This window comes from Schistocerca cancellata, chromosome 6 (assembly GCF_023864275.1).
Source record: "Schistocerca cancellata isolate TAMUIC-IGC-003103 chromosome 6, iqSchCanc2.1, whole genome shotgun sequence".
Classification (NCBI taxonomy): domain Eukaryota; kingdom Metazoa; phylum Arthropoda; class Insecta; order Orthoptera; family Acrididae; genus Schistocerca; species Schistocerca cancellata.
This window is the reverse complement of record NC_064631.1, coordinates 18,336,651-18,349,141: the sequence shown is the minus strand read 5'-3', so window position 1 is coordinate 18,349,141 and position 12,491 is coordinate 18,336,651. Positions and strand designations below refer to the sequence as shown.

The window sequence follows — 12,491 nt, the reverse complement described above, 5'->3', positions numbered from 1 at the left end:
ATCATCCCGGAGTGTCTGGACATGCTGTTTCGAGCCACTTACTGATTTAACGTAAGACCAGAACTTCCTAGGATTTTCTGTCAAGTCGGTACCTAGTATTTTACTTTCGAATTCACTAAACGCTTCACGCATAGCCCTCCTTACGCTAACTTTGACATCGTTTAGCTTCTGTTTGTCTGAGAGGTTTTGGCTGCGTTTAAATTTGGAGTGAAGCTCTCTTTGCTTTCGCAGTAATTTCCTAACTTTGTTCTTGTACCACGGTGGGTTTTTCCCGTCCCTCACAGTTTTACTCGGCACGTACCTGTCTAAAACGCATTTTACGATTGCCTTGAACTTTTTCCATAAACACTCAACATTGTCAGTGTCGGAACAGAAATTTTCGTTTTGATCTGTTAGGTAGCCTGAAATCTGCCTTCTATTACTCTTGCTAAACAGATAAACCTTCCTCCCTTTTTTATATTCCTATTAACTTCCATATTCAGGGATGCTGCAACGGCCTTATGATCACTGATTCCCTGTTCTGCGCTTACAGAGTCAAAAAGTTCGGGTCTGTTTGTTATCAGTAGGTCCAAGATGTTATCTCCACGAGTCGGTTCTCTGTTTAATTGCTCGAGGTAACTTTCGGATAGTGCACTCAGTATAATGTTACTCGTTGCTCTGTCCCTACCACCCGTCCTAAACATCTGAGTGTCCCAGTCTATATCTGGTAAATTGAAATCTCCACCTAAGACTATAACATGCTGAGAAAATTTATGTGAAATATATTCCAAATTTTCTCTCAGCTGTTCTGCCACTAATGCTGCTGAGTCGGGGGGTCGGTAAAAGGAGCCAATTATTAACCTAGCTCGGTTGTTGAGTGTAACCTCCACCCATAATAATTCACAGGAACTATCCACTTCTACTTCACTACAAGATAAACTACTACTAACAGCAACGAACACTCCACCACCGGTTGTATGCAATCTATCCTTTCTAAACACCGTCTGTACGTTTGTAAAAATTTCGGCAGAATTTATCTCTGGCTTCAGCCAGCTTTTTGTACCTATAACGATTTCAGCTTCGGTGCTTTCTATCAGCGCTTGAAGTTCCGGTACTTTACCAACGCAGCTTCGACAGTTTACAATTACAATACCGATTGCTGCTTGGTCCCCGCATGTCCTGACTTTGCCCCGCACCCGTTGAGGCTGTTGCCCTTTCTGTACTTGCCCGAGGCCATCTAACCTAAAAAACCGCCCAGCCCACGCCACACAACCCCTGCTACCCGTGTAGCCACTTGTTGCGTGTAGTGGACTCCTGACCTATCCAGCGGAACCCGAAACCCCACCACCCTATGGCGCAAGTCGAGGAATCTGCAGCCCACACAGTCGCAGAACCGTCTCAGCCTCTGATTCAGACCCTCCACTCGGCTCTGTACCAAAGGTCCACAGTCAGTCCTGTCGACGATGCTGCAGATGGTGAGCTCTGCTTTCATCCCGCTAGCGAGACTGGCAGTCTTCACCAAATCAGATAGCCGCTGGAAGCCAGAGAGGATTTCCTCCGATCCATAGCGACACACATCATTGGTGCCGACATGAGCGACCACCTGCAGATGGGTGCACCCTGTACCCTTCATGGCATCCGGAAGGACCCTTTCCACATCTTGAATGACTCCGCCCGGTATGCACACGGAGTGCGCTTTGGTTTTCTTCCCCTCCCTTGCTGCCATATCCCTAAGGGGCCCCATTACGCGCCTGACGTTGGAGCTCCCAACTACCAGTAAGCCCACCCTCTGCGACCGCCCGGATCTTGCAGACTGAGGGGCAACCTCTGGAACGGGACAAGCAGCCATGTCAGGCCGAAGATCAGTATCAGCCTGAGACAGAGCCTGAAACCGGTTCGTCAGACAAACTGGAGAGGCCTTCCGCTCAGCCCTCCGGAATGTCTTTTGCCCCCTGCCACACCTTGAGACGACCTCCCACACTACCACAGGTGAGGGATCAGCCTCAATGCGGGCAGTATCCCGGGCAACCACAGTCGTAGTCCGATCGGGGGATGCGTGGAACGAGCTGGCTGTCCCCGACAAACCCCCATCCGGACCCCCACAGTGATGACCATTGGCAACAGCCTCAAGCTGTGTGACCGAAGCCAACACTGCCTGAAGCTGGGAGCGAAGGGATGCCAACTCAGCCTGCATCCGAACACAGCAGTTGCAGTCCCTATCCATGCTAAAAACTGTTGTGCAAAGAACGTCTGAACTAATCTACAGAGAGCACGAACAAATCGACACAAAATTTAAACGGTTATTAAAATACAAGATTGCCTAGTAAATGCAGTAATGCTGCCACTTGTGCACTGCTGACACACTGCTCGGCGGTGGAAGGAGACTACGCGATTTTACACTATTCAGGTACTAAAACGCGATGCTACAACTCTCAAATACTATAATACGCCCGAAATTTATGAATTAAACAAATGGCCGTGCGGTTAAAGGCGCTGCAGTCTGGAACCGCAAGACCGCTACGGTCGCAGGTTCGAATCCTGCCTCGGGCATGGATGTTTGTGATGTCCTTAGGTTAGTTAGGTTTAACTAGTTCTAAGTTCTAGGGGACTAATGACCTCAGCAGTTGAGTCCCATAGTGCTCAGAGCCAATTAAACAAAGCAAGTACCAAAAACATGCAAAGAAATTAAGAATTAAACTATGTAACAAATGAGTGAGCTAGGAGTATACGACTTGCTGCTGCAGCTGCTTATCCAACGGCGGCAGGGAGCACACTGTGTGTTGGATGGTTATTTTACCATCAGTAAATAGGTACCACCCACCCCCACACAAATTTTTTCATGAATTTTGAAGCTTGGTTCCTGAAGCAATTTATTTTTGGCTTCTGATTCACTGCAAATGTGTCCATTGATACGAGGACGAATGTGTCTCCCTAGATTTTCAGTTACCTGTGTAGTGTATTTATTGGCCGTAGACTACTTTAGTGCTTCATGCAGTCATGTTTGTCGTCATTTCAGCTCGAGTCATGCTGTTACTGCAGTGGTGTCAAAGGAGCATTCTAGCATTGGTAACTGGAGCTTCTATGCTGCGTTTCACGTTAGATTATCGAATAAGTTGTGTGCATGTGGCGCCTCTCTGTCCGGAGCTGTCACTTACTGTATGTATGGCTGGCTGACTGCCAGCTGCCGGACTCTGTACGTCCCACACGAAACGGCGACCCCGGCTTCTGACAGCTCTGCCCGACCTTCTGAGAGCGGTAGTGCTGTGTGGTGGGCGAGATCTTGACCGCGGAGGAGGAGCTCTGTCTGCAAAGGTATTTGTTCCGGTAGAGATGCAATGGTTGCTACTACGCAGAATACAGTTTGGACTTTAAGTGAGGGGAATAAGTCGGCTTCGCGGGATGAGGTGGGTCTGGATGGCCTTTTACTTCCTGCTGTTTGTTTAAATAAAGACACTAGTGCACTGATCCAACTTAGAGTTAGGAGAAGCGGTATGCAGTGACCTCTGATTGAATAATAGCTTCAGGAAAACATGTCACGCAGGTCATGAGACCGGCCTGGAGCTGCACAAACATAGTTTGCCACTGACATCATAGTGTAGTATTCCAGAACTTCCATTCAGACTCATAGAGCCCATCCCAGTTTCTCAAGTCTAGGCCAGTATGACAGAATTACACACCGTTATAAATATCGCAACAGGTCTGAGCTGGACTGTGACGTCATAGAGACAGTGCCAGTATTCCATCTCCGGGAAATACGCCAGCATTTTACACTGTTATAAACAGCCCAATGGGTCTGAGGCAGACTGTGACTTCACAGAGCCACCGCCTCTACTCCACCCCTGGAGCAGTGTACCAGGATTCTACACTGTTGTAAATACACCAGCAGGTCTGAGCTGGATCGCGGCGTCATAAAGCTCGCGTCAGTATTTCATGCCTTGGATTCTGATGTCACAGGGCTACACCAGTATACCCCACTCCCATGTTCGATCAGCATTCCAGGTCAGCCATCTTGGACTCCGAGTCATGGTTAGGCTGGAGCTCAGATTCCAAGTCTTGGACTGTGACGACATAGAGGCAGGGCCAGTATTCGAAGTCAGCGAGCGAGACAATGCGACATCTTGAATTTCCCAGCAATTTGTACTTAGGTCAATAGCTCTACTTCCATAGGAAACACGAAAGCGCAATTGACCTATTCTTTGAATTTCCGGCCAAAAATTCAATATCCCGCCATTTTATATCTAGGGCTCTTGGTCTTTGTCAGACGGTGGCAAGAGGGGGGGGGGAGGGGTTGGGAAATCCCATAACTCCTCGATTCGATGACCTCATCGATGAAGGCACCAGTGACACTCTGTGTGCCTGTTCTCTGCTTACGCTGTTACTCTTGAGCTGCATACTGACAACTTATCTGGTGACTCGAAACATGGCAAATAAATTTACCGTGACAGAACTTCATTTCTTTAATCCCATAATCGGATGTACTTCAGCGGGTGACGGTTCACTCAGAAGATGGTAAGATGTTTATAGCCGCAAACAATACGTTTCTTCAAACGATATTTCCGCTACGTACCAACAGACGGATGGCTCACTTGGAACATGGCCAACAGATTTATGGCCACAGGCACTTGATTTCCTTAACCGAAATTTCGGCCATGTACCGACAGTTTATTGTCTCATTCAAAAGACGTGTGCTAGTTTTACAGCCACTGATATTTCGTTTATTAAGCTGATATTTTTGCCATGTACCGAAGGACTTTCAGCTCATCGAATGAATGGTCGGTAAAAGGCCTACCATCTCAGAAACTCAATTTCTCAATTGATATCTCTGCCGTACGCTGACTGAGGAGATGTTCTACAGGTTTACGTCTGCAGAAACTTTATTACTTCAATCGATATTCCCGTCATATATATCGACTGACTAAAAAAACTGCTTTTATTCGATAGACATTTCGGCCGTATATTGACACACTTTTGACTCACTGAGAAACACAATTTCTTCGCCAGAAATCGTAGAGTCATCAATCTCTAGGCTACATGCGCTACCTTTACACCTGTAGTCGCTGACCCAATGCAAGCAGACGAAGTTTAACAAGTTGCGTTAAATGTTAAGCTATGTGTTTCTTACGTGACTATAGAATTAGTACATTTCTGTTTTCGTGTAGTGTCTAGTCGCTGGGAAGGTAAGGAACGCCTTTGAAAGGGTCCGCGCAAGTCGTAATGCGCCAATCGCATAATGTCTCTCTTTTTTCGGTCAGATTTTTTTTTGTAATATTTGTACGTCTGTTAATGGAATTGTATCATTTTAAATGAGTTATTATGGAAATATTCTCTACATTTTGTCAGCTTGAATTTTAAGGGAATAAAAGCTAACCTGAGAAGACAGAAGAGGTAGTGATAGAACGTTTTAAACAGAAAGCATGGTTTTTAGATGAGTTTAACTACATTTTAGGTGGGAGAAGAATTTGTTTTTTTTGCTATTGATGACTGAAACGTTAAAAAGTTCTCATAGTCGTAGACCCTGCCTTGCGTATCCTGTTACCTCTTCCTTCTCATGCTCTAGAAAACGAAACCAATAAACCCAAAAAAAAAAAGAATTGAAATTATTATCGTTAGTCAATGAAGTATTTTGATACACAATAGATAGCATAGAATCTGGAAGGGAACCTTTATTGCCTCAATTGCTACATGATGTTCGACGAACTCTGAGGACATTAGACATTATCAGTTGAGAACGAAGCAATAAACAATATTTGGGCCATACACCGAGCGAGCGTCGGCTCACTCGGAAGATGCTGGACAGATTTTTGGCAACAGAAAGTCTGTACCCTCGTCCGATATTTCGACTGCATATGGACAGGCAGTCGATCCACAAGGAAGGTTGCCGAGAGGGTAATTGGTGCAGGAACTCTTATTTGTTGAAGCGTAGCTGCGCGAGAGCTGGCTCGCTACGATGTTCGCCGGAGTGTGTGTCGGCAGACTAACACTTAACGAAGTGCAGTCTATGCGACTGGACGCTCGAAATTTAATGATTTGCATGCAGACAACTTTTTATGTTATATGCAACTTCAAACAATTCAGTTAATGTCCCTAGTAATAATGCTCGCACAAAGTCCAAATGGAGCGAGAGGGAGGACGTCATTTCAAATCCGTGTCTGGTCATCCAGATTTCGGTTACCGTGATTTCCCTAAATCGTCCCAGACGGTTCCTTTGAAAAAGGCACGGCCCATTTTCTTCCCCATATCCGAAAACACCTGAGCGTGGACTCTGTCTCTAGTGACTTCAATACCGAAGGGACGTTAAACCACAATCTTCCTTCATTTCTCAACATCCAAAAATTCAGGTTCAATCACTATTTTAAACATTTGATTCTCATTCTTATAGAATGGACATTCTTTGCAGGCTTCTATTCACTTTTCTCTAAATCTGTATTTGGACCAGTTTTGGCCCTCAGCGTGAAATAAAATTAATGCAAGTACCGATTGTTCAGAGAGACATGATCGACTTAATTTAATATCGGGCGTGATCCCGGCTACCTCGTGAACAAGGCGGAAATCTACTGGGAGCAACAGGCGAGCAAGGCGTGTGTTATCGCCTTTATGAAAACACAGACAAAATTATAAACGTTACCAGCAAGGAGAAACAGCGTATTTTATGTCTCATGAGGTAGCTGATATCGAATATAGTACAGCAACTCGAATCGAAATGATATTGTTCTGTGATTTCAATCTATAACATATTCTACAATAGTTTAATACAAGTAGAATCAATGAATTTGATTAAATGCAACGCTAGACAATGGTACTACCAGTCATTGCTTTGTCGGATCAGAACAATCGTTTAACCAACCCGAATAATCTTAGATAATTTGCTGGTAGACTCCGGATCATCCTGCACATCAAAATAAAAAGTTTACTTTGTAGGGAGCACAGTCCAGCATTTGACATTAATCTCAAGTTTTGATAATATCAGCTGATGTGATACTGCTGAGTTGCGTATTTCTTAATGTACACAAGCCCTTTGTATCCGTCAGCGTTACTGGTTGGAAAACACATGAATCAACAGAAAAGTTAAATCAGTAGAAATACTCAGTTCCTCAATTTCCACAGCGTACACTGTCTATAATTTAGAGGTAATAATTGACAATGGAGAGACCGCAAGGAATACTCTATAAAACTGTAGGTGGTAGAAGCCAAAGCACTCACTTATGTTTTCCACTTTGTTCCCGTTCTGCACCTTGTCCCCATCAAGGAATCCTTTATTCTTTAGTTGTATCAGAAGCTGCATGTAATCCTTCCTCATGACGTTGTTCTCCTCTCGATAGGCTACAGTATCCGCAATCATCTTCCGAAAAAAGCTGCTGACGTCACTGAAGCCACACTTGACCCTGAAATGTTGAAGGCACCAGTAATATTCATCTTATTATTTTTATCTGTTTTCCTAAGATTTACCTGAAATTGTATTAGTTAGTTAGCATACAGTTGTAGATGCGACGAATGTTGCCCCGAACCTTTCGTTAGTCAACCATATTCGGCGAATCAGATCATCATAATTAACACTAATTGGACATCCTAAACCGGGGTTAACATGAATTCAGGGTGTGGGTAACAGGAGAAATGAGTACACAAAAGAGAAAAATACACACATTTAATGAACTATATGCTGTGTGTAAATTGTATGCAACGCCTGTATAGCAACCTCTGATATTATGTTAATTGTATCTTCAGAGCGCAAATGAAGAAGTGAGTGATAGTTACCCAGCAGTGTACCCAGCATCTATTATATCTGGAATCCAGCACTGAACAGAACTGCTATAGTATTTCCGATAAACGGCACCGTTTCCTAGAGACTTAAAAAAATAAAGCAAATACGAGCAAGGAAACCAGAGAGACACGTGACATCACATGAGAAACAGAACAACGGCAGTAACCGTAGAACTGATGGATTGTACGCAGTGAGCGACAGTAGTTGAACTATAGGCGAAAACAGGATTTGATTTTTACGGTGATTTTCAACAAATAGACATCGTTATAAAGTGGATTCGTAATAAAACACATGGCACAACACCGTGTATGTATTTCTATATAAAATTTAAGTTATTGTGGGTCATTTTGCTATTAAATTATCACGTTCATCATCAAGCAGACGTCAGTAAAATTCTTTTCTCGATAGTATCTACATGGACATGTGTTTTTGTATGCCAATAATTGTCATTTAGAGATTATAGTGAACATCTGCGCATTCATGTCGACAATCCACGTCTTTCCAGCAATTGCTATAGTTTCAAACAATAACGAGGCAGAAGCAGCACTTTGACCGCCATGGAAACGAATTTCCATGCTGCTTAGTACTGACAACACACATATGGTCTCCGCTTCGTAGGCCCATTGATCATCTGCTGTGGTAGAATTATGGAAGTAAGTCAAGTGGTTTACGCCGTGTGAACAGCTAAAGTCATTAGAGACGGAGTGTTTCTCGGATTTTTTATATTGGACGGGAAGGAAACGGCATGGTCTTCTCAAGGAACCATCCCGGAATTCGCCCAGAGTAAACAGAGAAACCACGGGAACCCAAATCTGGATGGCTGGCTCTGGGGATGAACCCCTGTCTCCCCAATGCGAGACTAGTGCATCAATTACTACGCCGTCTCGCAGTGTTATGGTGGAAAAGCAAGACGAAAATTATAAAGTTTCGCGAAAGCAAAGTTTGTGTTGAAATGTGGTAACTATTGTAATGAACATGAAGTCAAATGAAGCAATTTTAGATCTTAAATGTTGGCAATGGCCGGCTACTGCAGGAAGTCCACCGACTTTTGCCGACACATTGTAGCGATGCAAGGGGTACCAAATTCGTCATAAAAGTCCGTAAATTACTCAACTAATAGTACTTTTTAGTAAAGGTATTTCGCCCATTCCAAACAAGTATCAATTCGTGGCGTCAGCGTCCAGACGCGAGTTGACACTAATCTGAATCAGTTTTAACAGACTAATAGTTTCTTTCACGGGATAAAATTTTATTGATTATGAAATACAAGTTCTTGAAGTTTATTTAGAATAGGAAATGTTTAATTAGAAGTTGCATGTCATAATTTATCTGTTTAATATAAAGGTGTTTTGATTTTTGTATGCATGTAAAAAATGTGAATTTATGTGTGGCTTTTACTGTTAGACGAGTTACCACTTAGAGCTAAAAGTGCGCGTGTAGAGTTCGCTGACCTGTGCGGTGAATTTCGTTTTGTGAGTTTGAGCCGGACAGAGACAAACGCAGTTTCACTTAGACTTTACATGAAATAGACACATCACGTTATTACAAAAAGTCGTTTAGCCCATCAGGGAAAACTGAAACTTGCGTGCTCGAATTGAAACACGTTACACGCTTGCGCGTGTTTGATCTTTCTATTAAATCACGTATAATAATTGCAAACGTGTTTGGACTTAATGCACGAAGTTGAAAACTACTTTTCGAGACAAATACTGATTTTTGATAAAAACGAACCGAAAATATATTCAAAATATTGACGTTCTGTTTTACTTAGGACACATATCACCTTGTTGATCAGGTCGCTTAGCAACACTTTAATGCAAATCAATTCATTCATTAAAACGATTTACAACGTAATAAGTCTCATTGCACATACAAAACGGTTACACGGAATATGCTGATCGAATGAGAGCATAAGAGTGTTCTTTTCCAGAAACACCAATAAACCAGCGGTTTCAAAAGTTAAATTACCAACTGCTGTGTAACTTCATTGATATTGCATTTCACTGACCAACACTATTCTTATTGATAAATGCACATTAATTGCAAGTAGATTTTGAATACTCACCAACACTGCCAAGCAGCAGTTCACATCACAACCAGTAATAAATGCCAATATAACTGAACGGGCAATACTTCATTAAAACAGAGCAATCAGCTTCCAATTCTAGCATGAACTGTACCAGGTGGAATTATTGAAATGTTGAGGAAGTGTAATAAGTTTTATCTGAACACTTCTATCACACATTATTATTTCACATTAACTGGACAGATTATTAGTCGGAAACGAATTCACCCACAACAGATAGTCCCACGCCACTACTAAACTTTTATCGTGACGATTCACAAGAGATCTCAAGAAGCTGGGATCAAGAAACACGAAAAGAAGAGACATCGGTATAAGCTTACTAATGCCAACTATTGCTTACAAAAATTTTCTTCTCAGTTTCGCCTCCATTTTGTGATTTGTACTTGTTGGTAGAAGTGTGAAACAGACTGTTCCGTTCGAGGTCTCTGTTAACCTTGGCTAGAGTAATCGTTACCTCCGCGCCTTCCAAGCTACAACAAAAAACGCCAGTTTTTCACGTTTCGATGATTATCTGTTTCGGCGCCATAAAGTGTGCAGTATCTGAGAACTGGCCAATATGAAGAAAACTTTTCTCGGAGAAAAGTTCTAGAGCAATGAAAAACGTTTTAATAAAGTCGAAGATAGTGCCGAAAAACATTGTCTATTAATAAATACAACCATAATACAGCCATTTATCAGTTTTATGGAAATCGCTTGGTTAACGACATCATTTTTTTCCCAATATTCACTTTTCTTGCTTCGTGTATTTATCAGTACAATCATTCTCTTTATTTCTATGCTACGATGACGAAAACGCGTGCTTTCAGCAAGGTCTTTTATTGACCACTGCTAGATATGTCATTGGAGAAGGCGTCAGTAGTTACTGACCATTGCTTAGTCACGCTCGTCAGTGGGTTACCAGCGCGACATTTGCATTTGTAGCGAGAGTCTTACGAACGCAGATCTGATAAAGTGAAGGGAAAATGTATACAAACGTTTATTGAGAGAGTATAAGACGAGAAGAAATGGTAAAAATATTGTTATGATGAACTGTACCGCTGTTCATGAGAACGAAGTATTTCACGATGGCACTTGTATGTAAAACATTCTCGGTTTTCGTGCCGCCTCAATTCGGGATAAAATCTCAAGCTTTGGACAATAGCCTCCATCGTTATAATCAGGAGCAACTGACTGTCTTCGCTGCTCTCTCTCTCTCTCTCTCTCTCTCTCTCTCTCTCTCTCTCTCTCGATCACCTACTTTCCCTTCCTTGGGGACGTGTATGTTTTATGTGTGTGTGATTATCTATGTTTGTTTCGGCTGTCTCTGTATTGTGGTGGTGTTCTGGTGGTGTACTTGCCTGAGTTTGGCAAGATTTTGGGTGTTAAAGATTAAGGATTGGTAATAGGACTTGGAGATTTGGGATTTTTCTCTTCTACTTAGTTGTCGAAGATAGTCATAGGGCGTTTGTGCTTATCACGGGGCGCGTCATACCAACCTAGGAAGTGGATCATGTTATCTCCAGATCCGGAAGACCTCTCGTAGAAAGCCCTTGCCAGATTTTGGAATCTTTCTTTGAGGAGGGGGATTTCGGCAGCGGCGTGCAGGTCGTCTATGGGGAATCCCATGGGTAGATGCAGTGCCCCCTGAGGGCGCGGTCCTGCAGCCTCTGGAGTTTGTCCAGATGCTGCTTCGCCGCGTATCTCCAGACAAGGCAGGCATAGTCCATTACTGGTCATATAAGGGCCTGATAGACATTTGCTCCTACAGAGCAGGCGAGGGAGCTGGTTGTGCTGAGGACTGGGTACAGGATGGACATTCTGGCACAGACCATCCTGTGGACCTCGTCTGTGTGGGGTTTCCACGTTAGTCTCGAGTCCAGGGTTACAACGAGATACTTGGCGGATCTGCGCATCTTTTGTTATTTACTGTTCTCTCGCCGTTTGACTGGGAGTGGGTCGATAAGACGACGGCTGCACATCAAAGAGCTCGTCTTAGCTATACATCGGATAAACAAGCAACGAAATTTGAGTGTCTTGCAGTCATCACGTGAAACAGCATGCACTGTCGTCAACCTATCGGGAAAGAACCTGGACAAAGGAGCCATCTCGGCCCTTAATAAAGGTTTGAATTTTGCTCCTACACCACGTTCTATACCCGTCGTGGATCTTATCAGTGGAGCAGAACAGGAGGTGCGGCATCTTGCACAGGACGACGCCGACCAAGTGAGACTTACTACCAGTCGCTTTTCGGCCTCAGCTAAGTCTCCGAGATGTAATATCAGTAGAGAGGAGAGGGAGGGGCTCCGTTTACTAAGGAGAGATGAAGATCTTGTCATATTACCAGCTGACAAAGGAAATGCCACCGTCGTTCTTAACACTACCGAATATCGTAGCAAAATGACATCACTGTTGGAGGACAGTACGTACAAATGTCTTAAACGGGACGCAACATTGACGTACAGTAGAAAAATCATGGAGCTACTGAAGAATTCCGGTCTGCCAGATGATGTTACGAAAAATCTCAGAGTCCGAGCTCCTAGACCTCCCAGGTTGTACGGACTACCGAAGACCCACAACGATAATGTTCATTTGAGACCTATTGTCAGTGCAATTGGTTCTCCTACGTACAAGCTGGAAAAATACCTAACAAAGTTGATGACTTCTATAGTCGGCCGGTGTGAACATCAC

The 12,491-nt window shown here is 43.4% G+C and overlaps 1 protein-coding gene across 1 annotated transcript in view; it reads right to left on the bottom strand.

The window, feature by feature from the left end:
• Positions 1–12,491, bottom strand: part of LOC126190632 (cytochrome P450 6k1-like) — a 174,294-nt gene that overhangs the window by 30,743 nt on the left and 131,060 nt on the right. The window contains exon 5 of the mRNA XM_049931050.1: positions 7,180–7,361. Within this exon, the coding sequence (XP_049787007.1) occupies positions 7,180–7,361 (182 nt within the window). The remainder of the gene's footprint in view (positions 1–7,179; positions 7,362–12,491) is intronic.